The sequence below is a fragment of the Gossypium arboreum genome, chromosome 2 (assembly GCF_025698485.1).
Source record: "Gossypium arboreum isolate Shixiya-1 chromosome 2, ASM2569848v2, whole genome shotgun sequence".
Lineage (NCBI taxonomy): Eukaryota > Viridiplantae > Streptophyta > Magnoliopsida > Malvales > Malvaceae > Gossypium > Gossypium arboreum.
In genome coordinates this window covers 96,561,829-96,579,431 of record NC_069071.1, presented here as the reverse complement: position 1 = coordinate 96,579,431, position 17,603 = coordinate 96,561,829, and the positions used below count along the sequence as shown (strand labels likewise).

The window sequence follows — 17,603 nt, the reverse complement described above, 5'->3', positions numbered from 1 at the left end:
GCACTAACCACATTAACTGCTAGTAATTGACTTACAACTGACTTAACAAACAATATTTATCTTACAGAGAAAGAGGGAGAGGGATGGGGGAAGGGGGATATTGGGGGAGAGTATTTTATTATTAATTTAATATTAATATTAATATTAATATAAAATTAAAATTTATTAGTATATATATTTAAAATAATTATGTATTCTTATATATTTACAATTTTATATATTATTATTTTCAACAATTTTTTTATATATTTTTAAATTTATTATTATATTTTTATATATAAAATTTTTATGTTATTTTATATATATTTTTAAAATTTTAGAATTAGAAATAAATTGAAATAATTTGTAAATTTGTAAAATTTATTTTTAAAATTATATGTAAATCAATATAATATGTATATATAATTAAAATTATTATTATTTAAAAATTGATAGTTAGTTGAAAAAAAAAAACAGCCCAGTTGGTTTACCGTAAAAAGATACATCGAGATTTGCAGGCAATCGACAAAAGGGTCAGCGTTGGCGCGGGGAGTGCGTGGTGAGTTTTGGAGGTAAAAAGCCAACAATTTTCAACATGCCTCGTTATAAAGAAGATCCGCCAGCGGTTCGCGTCTATACAGTCTGCGACGAATCCAGGTCAATCCTTTCCTTGTTCACTTACCAATTGTTTCCAGTTGAAGAATTCAAATTCATTTTATTTCACAAACAAATCATCAAAAAGTCCTAAAATTGAAACTGTTGAAGCTAAAATCTATCTTGCCACAAACACAACCAAAAATGAAATTGAATTGTTGGTTGACAGATATTTGATTGTGAGGAACGTTCCCGCGTTGGGATGTGGCGATGATTTGCTGAAACTCTTCGCTAATTACGGAGACGTTGAAGAGTAAGTAAGTTCTCTCTCCTTTTTTATTTTTTCCTTTCCATTTTTAATTATTTGAAGAAAAATTTTGATGATGCTTATGCTCACATTTGCCTTTCAGATGTAAACCAATGGATGCAGAAGATTGTGAGCAATTTACTGATGTTTATTGGATCAAATTTCGACTCGTTAGCAATTGCAGGTCATTGAACTTGGCCCTTTTCTAACATTTTCCTCCAATAACTGTCACACTGTTTCATGTACTTAGTCAATAATATACCTCTGTTGGAAAGCTAATTTGAGTATGCAACCATGGAAATTGGTGAAAAACTGAATATATATTTTGTTAACCATTTAACCCATTAGGTTTGCGAAGAGAAAATTGGACGAGTTTGTGTTCTTGGGGAATCGTTTGCAGGTCTCATATGCTCCTCAATTTGAAAGCCTTGATGACACCAAAGATAAGTTAGAAGGCAGAAGGAAAGAAATCCTTGCAAGATTGAATTGTATGCTTATACATTACTCTAAAAATTTAGCTTTTTGACGTGCCTATCTTTTACATATAATTGGAAAAAAGAATGTCCATGTTTCAAATAGGAACTGCTTTCTAGTTGTGATTATATTTTCTTATGCATGTTATGTTGTTATGCTGTGATATCAGCTCAAAGATCTAAAGGGCGTCCGGTTCATCGCATGCTCTCTTCCAATGAGGCTCCATCACTTCCTGCTTCATCTCATCATATTCCTAACCAGATTAATAATCGACTGAGGTAGTATGCTGTTCAAATTCATGTTGCTACTGTCATCATTATTTCCTTTTTGCATTCTTTCTCTAAATAAACTATGGTTTTTCCTCTCCTTAGGGATGTTGGGGATGCAGAGTTCAGGTCTCAAAGTAATAATGCTCAAATAACAAGAGTGTCATCTGACAAGGTGTGGAATACTTTCTAAAAACATCATCCCAGATTTTAATCCTTTAACTTGTTTACTGTTTGAAAGTAAAAATTAACTCATTTTATTTCTTTCTTCTTCTTCTTTATTACAATTTGACCAGTGAAGTTCACTGGCACTACATGGTATTCTAGTAGTTGTTTATGACTTAGATGAAGTATGTTGTAAGGCTAAGTTTGTAAATGCCTTTCAGCTGCCGACCCCAGTTGAATTAAGTTAGGTCCAGTTGATTGAATTAGGACAGAGTACATGTCATTCCTGAGTATGTATAATCTTCTTTTATTGTGCATCTGGCTGTGTATTATAATGCTTTAATTTAGGGCTTTGTTTGTGTAATCCATTTTGTTGCGACTGAGATGGATTGGGTTTTGTTACTGGTCAAAATGGATTTATTGGGATTACATTTAGGAGCTGATTGTAGCATTTTCCCGTCACCCTAACATAAATGAAATGTCAGAAAGGGTGTTAAAGAGAGAAAAAAGCCTTGCTAATCTTTGGGTGTTTGAGTTTCACATTTTGGTCCTTGTTTTAGACTTACTGGTGGAAACAAACAATAAATTGTTGGAACTTCTTCTAAAGGAAAGTTTCTTGTTACCTTCCATTATTTTCTTTTCCTTTTTCTTAATTGCTCAGATTTGAATGTAGACGTATGCCTAAAGATCCAGAAGTTTCACTCCTCTTTGAAACAATTGAGCTAAACATGCTAAAGCATTTTGATCTAGATGTTCTTTTAAATTTGTGGGTGCTAGAATGCTAAAGTGTTTGATGGGGTTGCTGAAATGTTGTTTCACTCCTTACCAAGAATAGGTTCTGTCAGTCAAGTACTTTTTATATTTTTAGGTTCTGTCAGTCAAGTACTTTTTATATTTTTATCATTTTTACATGAATATATTTACGAATATACATTTTAGTTTTATATATGCCACTTATATGGAAACTGCATGCTGAGATTTTGAATTGGTTTCAAACTATTTAGTAACTCATATTGGCGCTATAAGTGCTATTATATAAAATATTATTATTGTATATTAACATCTGACTCAAATCAATGCATATGCGGCCGAATAACTAGAAATGAATTAGGTGTTTTATGATTGGTGTAAGTTTAATATAGGTGTTTGTCGGTTAACTGTTGCGCTGTTTTTCACCATTGCTTTCTTTGCTTTTGCTATAGTTCTTTATTAATGCCTTGGTTGCTATAGTAATATAAGAACATTATACTTGGTTGTGGAATTTGTGTGATAAATATTTGCTCTATGCTGATATGGGGACTGCTTTCAGGACTACTTCCCTTCCCAGTCAATGAATCAGACGGTTAAAACGGTTAGGGACAAACTCAATAAGGTGATAAATCTCTGAACTGCATGATTCTTGTCTTTAGAGAATAATTTAGTTATGTTATATTTTCATAGTAATATGACTTTTTTTTTTTAACCTACTCTCTACAATTTCTTGCTTTAGATTCAATCAAGCACTGAACATTTGCAAGCCGGACCTACACCCAAGAAAACACGAGTGGACAATAGAAGAAGAATCTGATCAACCTTACCTTTAAGATATGCTTATCTACAAGTTAGTTTTTCTAGTTTTTGTTAAATTCGCTCTAATGAAATAGAGAAGGAATGGAATGGTATTCGGAGGGAATTGAATAGAGATATTATGCAATTTGGTTGGGTGGAATGTAATAGATGAGGAATAGAGTAATACGTTGTTTGGGTTACAGAATATGCAAAGAATAAACAAAATGTCAATTTTACCCTTTATTATAAAATCATATTTTTATTTTAAAAATTTATTTTAGTAAGATATTAATAATTTATTTAATAATTATAAGATATTATTAAAATATTATTTTTAGAAAGCATTATTTTACAATTTATAAGATGTTTCATATTAAAATGATATAGTATAATATTTTAAATTTATTATTATTTAATCAACCTAAGCATTTTATATTTTTTCAAGTAGACTTTTTAACAAAATATTAAAAATGTTATATTAAAAGGTCAATGATGTTACGATTAACCAAATATATACCATATATATAGCATATTTTGAAGGGTATTTTGGAAAGTATAAAAAATTTGTTTATTCTTTAGAGCACCGAATGAGCCAGGGGAAAGCTCAGAATAGAAAACATTGAATAAACTCTGAATGGTATGGAATAGGGGAAGCGGCCGAATTATGCGCGAATCAGTTGGCTGTAAACTAACATGCTGTAAGTTCAGTCAAATGTTTATTTAAGATTATGTTTTGGTGATCCAATTTTAAAACATTTTTATGTTATGGTTATACAGCTCTTAACTCCCATTAAAAACAATGCCATTTTAATGTCATATTTGATATGTAAATTTGGATTAGATTATATAATTATGCGTTTTTGGGATCTGCGTGCTCCTTGGTTAGAACCTCTAAGAGGTCCCAATGGTTTGGACTTGAGTAGGTTGAAAAAAGACATACAACCTTGGCAAGAACGGCATGCTCTGCGGAATATATGATGTATATTCCTTTAGGGTCTTTAAATTCTGAGGTAGCGTAGCTACCGAGATCAATCTGATTAATTATGTCTCTCAGAAGTTGGTTAGCTACCTCTCATTTTGTTCTAGGATTCTTCCTATTCGTGGGTCATTTATGGCACGTAGGAAGAGCTCAGCCATGCAATGGGATTTGAAAAAGGAATTGATCGTGATTTTGAGCCTGTTCTTTCCATGACTCCTCTTAATCGAGATAATCGAGACAGAGATCCAATGCTTAAGGTAAGAGTCAATTTGATTACACTATATATATTGAAGGAATCAGGTGATATTTAAAAAGTATTCCCAGATCACAAGCACTTTTCGCCCCTTGCCATTTTCACTGGACTGGCAATCACAAGCATGGATAACATCACCACTAAATTGTAACTTAAAACATTGAATTTCAACCATTTTGAAAATCACGACATAATTCAATCAAACTCATGCATAACGTCTCTTATTCGAGCCTTCGAGGCCTTCGAAACACTTTAGAAACGATTTAGGAGTAAATCAGAAACATTTATAACTTCATGAAAAAAGATAGAATTTTTCACACAGTAGGGTCACCCGGCCGTCTAACTCACATGGCTGAGACACACGCCCGTGTCTCAGGCTGTGTGGCATTCGAAGTAGGGACACACGGCTGTGTCCACCCCATGTAACTCTCTGACTTGGATCACACGGCTAAGCCACACACTTGTGTGCCAGGTCGTGTAACTCTCGAAATGGCCTCACACGCCCGTGTGTCAGGCCGTGTAATTTCCTGACTTGCAATCTTTTGAAACCTATAGGGGACACACGGTTGAGACATAAGCCCGTGTCCTAAGCCGTGTGGATAAGAACTAGGCCAATTTCAAGCAATTTCTTTCACCCAAACCATGCTCACACCTACAAGCCATTTGCATATATATTCAAGCATTCAAAATGTACCTAAAACATGTATAATAAAGCTAAATTACTATGGTATCTATGCATACAACCAATATGCCAAAAGGCACCTCAATCATAAATCTTAAAATCAACCTAAACACAAACATGTTTGGGCATAAATTAACCACACACAACCACAAATCATCATGCCAATACATAGCACAATTGACCATATAACCACATCCACACATACCAATTTGGTCATTCAAAACATATATTTACTTGACCATTTCAACATCAACCATCAAAGCATTAAAATGTCAAAAGATCATCAATCAAAATACCAATTTACAAGCCAAACATAATGGCTATTTCATCAAGCAAAAAACACCTATACATGCCATTATAATTATGACTCAAAACATCAAAATCTACCGATATAGTCGCTGGATAGTGCGATAGTTCTCTGACGAGCTTCCAAACCGATCGAGTTTCCGATAATCTATAAAACATAGAAAATAAACACAACGTAAACATATAATGTTTAGTAAGTTCGTAAATCATCAACAATGCTTACCATTTCAATGCATTAGCTTAAGAGTAAACATGAATCAATCCAACATAGCTTGGCACAAGCCTAAGCTTCATCAACAACACAAGTTAGTGATTAAACACATAACTTAACAATACCAGCACATGGTAAGATAATTTCCATGAACTTAATGCATATGAATTCATGCTTCTTATGACATGACTATACACAAATTGCTCATCAATACATCATACCTTTCCATAATTTCATAGTGTAGAAAAATGGAACCTTTTCCAGTTCATCCCTTTTCATGTCCGTTGAACCACTTAGAATAATATCGGATACACGAGAAGCTCACACATAGTGTACTAGCACATGGCCGAAACCATTCATTTCCTTTTCCTTTACTAAACACTCTTTTCAAGGAGGCAGCAGGGATTCGACTTCCCTTGGAGGTAGGGTACTACGAAAGGAAGTTGATCATGGATTATCAATAAACTTAGAATTGATTCTTCCTGGGTCGATGCCCGAGTGGTTAATGGGGACGGACTATAAATTCGTTGGTAATATGTCTATACTGGTTAAAATCCAGCTCGGCCCAATAATTCACTAATCCGCCATAACCTAAAATGCCCATTTTTTTTTTTGTATTTTGTTTTCCTGAAAAGCCAAACAAAAAAATTAGGGAAGAATAAAAAAAGTCCAATTTTGTGATATATGCATCCCTACCGCTATTTGTTGATGGTCGGAACGTAGCTACATGATGCCGCTCACACAAGCTGACAAGTATCAGCAACAAATGCCAGAACTCAGCCATCGGTAGGACGTTCAGGACTAGCACTCGAAACATGGTAAGCCTAATGACATGTCAGTTGTATACTATATATTCCTAAGGTTCAAATGAGGCTCGATAGTTGTCGTAACGTCGTTGGATTTTCCATCGAAGCATAATATGACAATTAACATAATAGCATTTGAACCAAATACATTAAAACTTTATTTAAATTTACGAACTTACCTCGATGACAAGAACGATGAAATAGGATCGATTAGTCTGACACTTTATCTTTCCCTCGATCTAAGTCCGTACGAGGCTTAACTTGATCATGCACATAAGAATTCAATGGCCAAACCTAGAATGCTCCCATGGTTTCTTTACTTGGAATTTTCGGTGGAGAAGAAGTGAAAAGATAATAACTTTTGTCTTTTCTTTATTTTACTAACATATATTTATTAAATTACAACTTTAACCTTAATTGTCAACCTTTATAATCACTTAATTAATGTCCATACTTGTCCACCAAATGTAACAATGGTATAATTACCACATAAATCCCTTAACTAATTAATTTCATAGTCATTTAGTGCCTTTAACTTATAGAACTCTTATTTTGCACCTTTTACGATTTAATCCTTTTCACCAAATTAAACATGCAAACGATAAAAATTCTTAACAAATTTTTTATGCAATACTACTAGCATGCTGTAGATATTAAAATAATAATAAAATAAATATTCTCACATCGGATTTGTTTTTCCAAAACTACTATTCCAATTTCACTGAAAACGGGTTATTACAGTTTAAATAAATGCTCTGAAATATATTATATAACTATGAATAGGATGATTACGAATAAAAGGGGAGGACTCTATTTATAGCTGAGCTCTTTCAGATCTGCAGTACAGATTGAGTTATACCAATGGTTGAGATTAGTGTCTATCTACAAGATGAGAGTTCTAAGGGATTTAAACTCTATACAAGCTTATCCCTTAGGATTTACAATATTCACCTTGGTAACTCTAGTTTTAATTGTATGCTTCATTGGGCCACCGAGACTTCAAGTAGATAAGTTTTATCTACATGTTTCAAAAACCGAGCAAGTTTAAGTGGTTCAAATGAACCTCATTTAAAAATTGAATTCCATGGGATGCTTCATGTGTATTCATCATGAGCTTTGATCTGTAGCTCGTGACATTCTCCCCAACCTATTCTCGTGACATCTTCTTTGCATACTCGAGATGACACTGGTTTGACTCATATTGGAACCACCTCAATGCCTTAACTAATTTTTGACTAGCCACTCTGTTGGGTAGTCCCTTCCCTCGGAGCCTTTGCCTTGACTTATGTCTCTATTGTTGCCTTACTCAAACAGTTTCTCTCTTTTGTACATCTCATTCACAAGAGCCCACTGCTCTTACTTGCCCCATTTTGACTTGCCTCGATCGGGATCCCCTTGATCCGCACAAATATGCTTAGACATGTTCACATTAAACATCGAGTTAACCTTTAGAATTGTCACTAAATCTGGTTTGTGAGTCTCTTGACTTACCTGTTTCAAGACTTTGAAAAGGTTCTTGTGTCTTTGTCAAGCCAACAGCAAGCCATAATGTAAAACATTAGGAAAGTGTTTGAGATGTACTTTGCTCATAGAATTTATTCGATTCGACTACCCAATTTGCATCACCACTTTTCCCATAAATTTTGTTACACAACCCACTTATTTCATAGGTGGTATTCCCACCGATAACTTAATAGGCTTCACATTGATTTGTCGCACTTCTAGCATTTCCAAAGGGGTCTCTTTAGCACTCTGATCTACCAAGTCAATATTCTTACCACAATGAACATCCTTAACTAGTTGAATTGCCGCCAGCACCTTAGTTCCACCTTTTTCATCATGACTCACTGGCACAACACATTGTCTGTAATGACTTGATTTTTAGTGGTATCAGAAAGTGCAGTTTTAGAACCCCATTTCCATAAATCGAGTCTGTAAATATTAAATACTAATATTTATGTGTACAATATATTGTTACATCAAATTTTGGTTAATAAATTTTTCACATTAAATCGTAAAGTCCAATAACTATAAGTTTTATATTGACCAAAGGCTTGAAGACCTAAATGACAATTAACCAAAAGCCTAAAATGGTAATTAAACCATTTTCCATGGAAATTAGTGGATGGTGATGAAAGAACCCACTAAGTATGTTTAAAGAATTATTAAGTTAAACAAATCATGATTCGTTTAATTAATCAAGTTAGTTCATTTTTAATCTTACTATATATGTAATAACTCGTTTTTTAGTGGTGTCGAAAATATTAGTTTTGAAATCTCATTTCTGATGAGCGATTCACTAAATACTATTATTTAATATTTACGACTCTAAATTAGAAATATATTGAGTTTTGTTATAGTAATTTTGGTGAATTGATAGCTAATTAAGGTAAAAGGACTAAATCATAAAAATGGTAAAAGTTTAATTGCTATAGATTTTAATTAGCTAATGGAACAATTATGCAATTGGACCAAATTTATATATTGAATAATGGAAAGCGATGTAAGAATGCACTAACTTAATTTAAATATGTTTAATATTATCTAATTAAGGTTTAAGTAAATAAATTAAGACTAATTGATAATTGATAATTAATTTAAGTATATAAAGGAAATTAAAAGAAAAAAAATAAACATTCCTTCATCTTTTTCTCTCAAAGGCTGAATGTAAGAAAAAGGAAACTCTTACAAACGTTCAAACTTTAGTCCTTGATTTGGTGAGCAATTTTTAGTTCGTTTTTTATAATTTTTATATTTTTGAGGACCTGGGAGCTTGATTTAGCTAACCTATGTACCAATTTGTTAAACTGTTAAAGTTTTGAAAAGTTTCCATTGATGATTTCTTGAAGTTTTTGGTGTTAAATGGTTAGATTGTAAGCTTAGATGTGAAAATGGACTAATTTGTAAAGTGAAATTTGTTAGTTTTGAACATAAAGGCTAAAGTGTGAATATTTTGAAATTAGCATGAAATTTCTATAAATATAGATTTTAGAAAGTTGTATAAAGATGGAATTGAGATCCGTTTCGAAATTGAAGCTCAAATTTGAAAGTTATAACAATTTCGATTTTAGGGACTAAATTGAATAGAATGTAAAACTTTAAGGAACATATAAAAAATGAAATTGAACTATCATATGCATAAAATAGAATGTTATAAAGTATTTGGAATTGATAATTGAAATGAATCATTAATATAGATCGAGATTGAACCAACCGATTGATAATCGAGGAAAGGAGAAAATCCCTGACTTCTTATTATCGTAGTTTCAACCAGGTAAGTTCATATGGTGAAATTATATTTAATAATAATATAAAAATTATGAAATTATTTTTGTAAATGTAATTTTGAATGTGTTGTGATTTGGTACAAAAAGCTGAGATATGGACTAAATTGTAAAGAAATGTTCTATGATGTAATTATATGTATATGATGACTCTATGTAACATCTCTTAACCCTTATTTATCGCCAGAATAGAGTTACGGAGCATTACTGAATATTTCAGAATAAATACGAACAATTATATAATAATATAACATACACATCATAATTTAATCATAATACCCCTTTATTGAGCCCTCGAGGCCCAAATTACGTGTTAGAAACAAATTGGGACTTAATCGGAAGTTTAGAAAAATTTTCGTGAAATTTTAAAATTTTTCCTAAGTACAAGGCTCACATGCCCGTGTGACCCTAAACACACCCATGCTTGAGGCCGTGTCCAACCCCGTATAACTCTCTGACTTAAACAAAAATTAAGTGCAGTTTTCACATGGCCCGATCACATGCCAGTGTTCTAGATCCTTTGCCTCACACAGCTGAGGCACACACCCATGTCTCTGGCCATGTGGATATTCTTTGGCATTCTGTTTTTGAAAATTTTAAAATATAGGGGACACACGGCCTAACCACACACCCATGTGTAAGTCGTGTGTCTCACACAATCTGGTCACACGTCCGTGTGCCAGGCCGTGTGGACTCAAAATGAACCTTATATATCAATTTAACCAACCCTGCAAATGTAACACTCCTAACCTATACCTGTCGCCGAAACAGGGTTTCGAAGCATTACTAGAACATTCAAAACATTTTTCAATGAATTCATGCAAGTCACTATTCATTAATCGAGATTATTCATAACGTCCCTTAATTGGACCCTCAAGGTCCAATACGTGCATTAGAATCGAATTGGGACTTAATTGGGATCTTTAAGAATTTTTTGCGAAATTACAAATTTTTTCTAGGGTGCAGGGCTCACACGGCCGTGTGGTCCAAGGGATACCCCCGTGTGACCCTGGGACATGCCCGTGTTAATGGTCGTGTTCGACCCTGTGTAACTCTCTAACTTGCACACACGGCCATGTCACACACCTGTGTGCTAAGCCATGTGGTTAATTAATTTAATTCAAATTAGATACAGAGGACACATGGCTTAACCATATGCCCGTGTTACCAAGCCATGTGTCACACACGGTCTAAACACATGCCCGTGTGTCTGCCCGTGTTGACAAAATGAAGTCATTTCCTAGCTTCATTTCTCACTCAAAAATCACTCAAAAACCTGTACTTGAAACTCACAACTAATACCAACCAATTCAAGCATTCCAATTGAACAAATCCATGGCATACTATTTCATGCATACATGGTTTCAAACTCACATTAACTTAACTTAGGTATTCACAACATTGGGTCACATGAACTTAGCATAACACATGTGGATATATATATATATATATACCATAATAGTTTACTAAATCATATCCAAAATGAACCACTACTAGCCATTCCAATGGCTAGGTTACAAAATGACATTTCAAGCCACTATTGGCCAAGTTTCCCTATACATGTCATTACACCAAAATGATTTCACTAAATATACCCAAAATGCTAGTTGATAGTTTGACGATGCTTTACGATCTTCCAACCTTCACGAGCACTATAAAACAGGGGAAAAATAAAAGGAGTAAGCATTACATGCTTAGTAAGTTTGTATAGCAGAAACTAAACTTACCAATCTTGTTTATTAAAATCTAGGCATACAATGTTATGTTTCCATCATTTGGCTAAATGGCCTAATCACATACGTTTCATCAAACATGTTAGTCACCAACTATTCATATAAATCAAGTAACATAAATGAGCTCATCAAGCAATGTTCTTTCAAGTCATTATCATTTTATCTCAAGAGTTTCAAGCCAAGTCAAAAGTTATATGTCCATTGAATTATTGAAATTCCGATGAAGGCTCAAGTAGTACAGTCAAGGTGTATGATTCATTAATCCATTAATTCTTATCGGGGGTACCCCTTAGGGTACTTAACCAAGGAACACACTCACAAGCCACATGTCGTATAACAGGATTACCAGTCCAGGCTAAATCCTAATTGTAACATATGCTCGAGAGATATTATATCAGGATTACCCGTCTGAGCTAAATCCTTCTTATAATGAGATTAATAGAATTACTCATCCAAGCTAAATCCCGTCAGCAACAAATGCAGGACCTCATTTTATAAGGTAATCACATTTATCCATCGAAATTCAATATTCAAAGGAGACTTTACCCTTTTTCCAACATTTCTGAACATGTAATCATTTCACACATTTATAATATTCACATAAATATTAATCATATTGCATACAATCATAACATTCAAGTTAACATATTTACATGCTCGATTAAGTTTCACAAACTTACCTCGACACTTGTTCGCGTAATAATCTACTAATCCGAAATCTTTTCCTTTCTTCGATCTAACCTCGAGTTTGTTTTTTTCGGATATATAAATGAATTTAATCATGAATTTTATACATTTCATACTTAAACGAACTCAATTTACATCCTAGGTAAAATTACCATTTTACCCCTAACTTTTCCAAAATTCTATTTTCGTCTCGAGGCCCGAAAAATGAAACTTGTACAAATTACTTCCTATTCCAAGGCTAACCAAAACCTCATTACAAATTTTCCAGCACATTTTACATAAAATTTCAAAATTTTTCCTTCAATTTCACAAGTTTACATTTTAGTCCCTAAATCAAGTTTTCATCAAAAATAACATTGCAAAAGTTGTTTATCTATCAATAATATTTCATTTTCTACCATAAATTTCTAATTTCCAGCATAATACATCCATGACCCATTTTCATACCTTGATAACTTCTCAAATTAATCCCTCAAATAGAGAGATTAAGCTATCTCAGTTTTAAAAATACCAAAATTACTAAAAACGAGACCTAATTAGGCCTTGAAAGCTTCTTTTCTCTCTCCTAGGGTTTCCATGTATTTTTAGGTTAAAGATGATAAAAATAAGATGATATAAATTTTTTTCATCTTTTAATTAATTAAGTATATTGGTATTTCTAATTTAGTCCCTTGTCTTTTTCTATAATTCCATGGATAAGTCACCATAAAAATCTACATACTTTTATTAATGGTATAATTACCAAATAAGGACCTTTAGTTTTGAATTCCATAGCTATTTGATCCCCATAGCTATTTGATACAATTTAGTCCTTCTCGTAATTAGGTACTAAATCGATAAAATTTTCCTATCAGAATTTTCACACATCATTTCTATCATATTACGGGCCATATGGTAAAATAAAAATAACATATATTTTGAATCGGATTTGTAGTCCCGAAACCATTGTTCTGATTTCATTGAAAAATGGGCTGTTACAGCAAATCTTGAACCTTAAGCAACATAAAAACCAAACATTCAACCAATCCAAAACACGTTCAAATATATTTAAAACATGTCTAATTAATCATCCTAAGTACCTAACCAATGTAATCTTATAGGTATTTCACATATACTAGCCAAATCAATACAATTAAAAACTCATTCAAACCAATTCTAATTTCAAACAAATTTACTACTAAAACTTATCATTTGATAACTTTAACATTTCATATATATTTAACTAACCATTATCATATTGCAACATTATTTACAAACATTTCTTAAAATGAGAAGCACAACATCCTAGGTACATGCCATTTACCAAAAAGAAATGTACTTCACCACAATGAGTTCGAGATCGGCCTTGGATGTTGATTCAACGATCAAAATTTAACCTAATCTGCGCACGAAAGCAAACCGTACACTGAGTATAAACTCAGTGGTATTTCTATAATCTGAATACTTTAAAGATAATAACATTATAAAACATACACTTGAAATCATATAAGAACATTAACCAATCTATAATTCAATCCATCCAATTAACTTTCATTTCTCATCAATAGCTTTTCACTTTGATTCATATAACATTAACAATAATAACACTCTATTTATGAACTTTGGTTCATACATTTCATTTGTACATTTCAATTCAATGTCCAATTCTAAATTCACATTCAATATCATTCAATATCAATCTTATTGTCAATTCATTTATTTACCCCTATTAACAAAACTCGAACTTCGACAGATACACGGATCCAACCAAAACACACCAGTATGGCACCTAGTGCCTCATCAGATAATTCGAAGTAATAGATTGGCACCCAGTGTCTCATCGGCCATGCCGAAGTAAGTTGGTACCCAGTACATCATCGAATTTATCCAAATTAATAATATGACACCCAGTGTCTCACTGAATCATGGTCGAAGTAATCCCTGAACTCTTCCAATCCTGTAACGCCCCAATTTTCGGGAATTCTGTAAATGTTGGCAAAATTTCATGCTTTGATTTTGTCATTTGTGAGTGAAATTATGAAATAGAACCTATGTGAAAATGTTTGAAAATGCTATAGGCTAAATTGAAGTGGCCAAATAAATAGGAGTGCAAAATAGGAGGATTTGCATGACAAACCTCCTATTTTACATGAAGTGGCCAGCCATCATGTTGTTGTAGACAATATGAGCACTTGATATCCATAATTCATGGTACAAATTGATAATGAGTTAGGTAAATGTTCCATGATAATGGATTAGGTAAATATTCCATGATAATGGGTTAGGTAAATGTTCCATGATAATGGTTTAGGTAAATGTTCCATGATGGACATTTCATGTCTTTTGTATTAAAGAATTAAATGGATGAAATATGAAATTTTATTAAAAGAAAAAAAAGGGGTGAAAAGAACATAGTTTTGTCCATCTTTGTTCATCATAGCCTAAAGTTAGAGAAGAGAAAGGAGAGGAGAAAGCTCTTGAATGTTCAGTCACTTGGGGAAGAAAATTGAAGGTAAGTTTATGATAGTTTGCTTCTATCTTGATGTTCATGAGTTATTCTTGATTCTACCTTAACTCTTGAAGCATATTTTGGTTTTTGGTTGTGTTGTGAGCATTTGTTCATGAATTAAAATGAAGGAAATGGTTGTTGTTTCATATTCTTTTGATGAAAAATGGAAGATAGGTGAAGTTGAGCCAAACAAATGAGCATGCATGTGCCTTAGATGGTAAGGGGAAAAATCGGCTAACATGTTGTGCTTTAAAATGATGAAATGGAGACTATACTTAAGTAAACCCATAGATATGTGATGATTGATTGGTGATATACATGTTTAAATAACATGCATGCAAGTTATGTGTGAAAGAGTGATTTGGTAATAAATCTGCTTGGGACAGCAGCAGTAATGTGACTTTGGAAAATCACCATAAATTGTGAGAGATGAGTTAGAAGGTGAATAAATTATGTAATTAAAGCTTAATGAGTCTAGTTTCAAATGAAATAAACGAGAACATATTTTGAATTCTTTACAATGAGAAATTTGATTCGTAATGAAGAGTGGTCAGATTAGTCAAACAGTGAAACATGGGAAACTTTAAGAAAAATCTGGTATTGATTGGCCAAACCAAAAATTATGAAACTTTTATGGATATAAGATATATGAGTCTATTTTCAGGTAAAATTAACGGCACTTGATTTGGAGTTTCGTAGCTCAAGTTATAAATGATTTAGTAACTGTTGCTCAGGAAGACAGCTTGCAGTAAAATTATGATTATGTGGTAAACATTGACAAAAATTTGTTAATGAGTTGCTTATTGATTTCTTATAAGCTTACTATGATCTGTAGGTGTGGTTCACCGAATATTGTAAGGGGTTAATACTAGTTCGTATTTGAATAGTTAGATTAACGTGTTAGTAATCCAATTGTAGGCAGTTCGTGTGTGGATCTCGTCAATATATCGTCGCAAATGTGTGTAACTAACACCCTCTTTTTAGTCCGGATCGGCAAAAGTCGAAAAGTCGAAATGCCGAAAACCGGTATTTTGTAGATTTGTGAGTGTGCGAATGCTCGTGAGGTAAATCGATTAATGTTTTTGGTAAACTGCAAAATTTGGACTGTAAAGTGCATGATTTCTGTGCCCTCGATATTTTTGGGCTTAATGGGCCAAAATTGGAATGATGGGCCAACGGGTCCAATTCGGTAAGAACCCTCGGTACGTGATTCTATTAGTACGTGAAAAGTAGGAATATGCATGAAAAACCCTAAAATAGATAAATTACTGAAATACCTTTAAAAGTGGAAAATTTACAGTTTTACCCCTAGTAGATAAATTACCGAAATACCCCTAGAGTTAAATTGACCTAAATGCATGTTTGACTGTTGTTATTTACTGCATGCCATGTTGTTATTATCTGATGCATGGGATTGGGATATTGACGGAGGAAGTACTGAAAGTGGCTTGTCCACGTACTAGAGGCTTTGCCTCAATTTATCGTTAATCGAGCAAAGCAAGGTCAAGAATGTGTGGAGTGTTGAAGGTGGGTGGGTTGAGCCATTCCCACATGGAGTGTATGGCTGGTACGGTGGAGTGTAGTGGTTGGTGGGTTGAGTAGCCTCCCCAAATGGGCTTGCATATGTTTATTGATGTTGCATGTATTTTGAAATGGGCCTATAGGCCATACTGTTATTTGAATAAGGGGCTAAGGCCCAGTTTATTGTAATCTGAAAAGGGCTCTGGCCCAGTATCATTGTTACCTGAATGGGCTTAGGCCTAATGGGCTTGAGCTGACTTGGGCTTTGAATGGGTTTTCCTTACACACTGAGTTTCCCCAAACTCACCCCTTTTATTTTCATCCACGCAGGAAATCTCCAACCATAGTGGGCTTGGAGTCGTGAGGAATTCAGAGTGGCCACCGCTCGAAAGTTTGGTTTTCTTCTCGTGAACTGGACATCCTATTATTTACGTTGAGGTTTGGGTTTTTAAATGTAATAAGGCCGCTTAATTATTTTTGATGGTTTTAATATGTGTTACTAAGATAGGTATTCCTTATTTTAACTGTTGAAATTGGATAGCTTTAGGGCGCGTTTTCAAAAACAACAATTGATTTCAAAATAATACGACAACAAGTAAAGCTTCCGCAATGAAAGTATTTTCCAAAATTAATCACTTTTCCTAAAAATGACTTAATCAAAATCAGTTTCCTAGAAATATCCATGACGTTAAGGTGTGGCAATGGCGGTATGCATGTCTAGGATTGGATCCGAAGGGAGCTTGGTACTTAAGCAGTTCGATGGGCTCACCACCTCTTTTCCGGTTTCCTACCTGGTGCACAGCTTCCATTCACTTTAACCTATAATGAAATTATCTTTTAAAACACTAAGTAAGTTTTTTCTGGATCAACAATATAAAATGTTTTGAACGCTTCGATGTGGCATGTCGGATCCGGTCATAACGTCCGGGCTGGGTTTGGGGTGTTACAAATCCTATGGCATGCCAACTATATCCGATACAGTTAATAGGGTTTTCAATTAACTTTTCAATTTCCAATCAATACACATTTCAAATAATCACATATACTCATAATTCGATTCAATTCAATCCCATTCAATTCAATTCAATACCAATACTCACCTCAATTCCACTTACTATACATATTAAATAATAAATACAACAACAATTATTAAATTCGGATTATAGAAATACAAACCTTAATTCTCGAGTTACTCTTTGATAATCTTGTCTTTTCCTTTCTTAGCCGAGGTCTCCAGCTCAAAGTTAGCTATGGAAATTAAACAATTAAAATTTATCAATATACTACAATTTAACATTGAATATTTCAATTTATACACAA

General features: G+C 33.4%; 1 protein-coding gene across 1 annotated transcript; it reads left to right on the top strand.

Moving 5' to 3' along the window:
* The first annotated feature begins 431 nt into the window (after positions 1–431).
* Positions 432–3,538, top strand: LOC108466513 (uncharacterized). The gene is made up of 8 exons (XM_017766879.2): positions 432–636; positions 803–886; positions 984–1,064; positions 1,229–1,368; positions 1,524–1,632; positions 1,726–1,795; positions 3,095–3,157; positions 3,275–3,538. Exons 1-8 carry the CDS (start codon positions 575–577, stop codon positions 3,350–3,352), a joined length of 687 nt encoding a protein of 228 aa, XP_017622368.1. The 5' UTR covers positions 432–574; the 3' UTR covers positions 3,353–3,538.
* Positions 3,539–17,603: the final 14,065 nt, after the last annotated feature.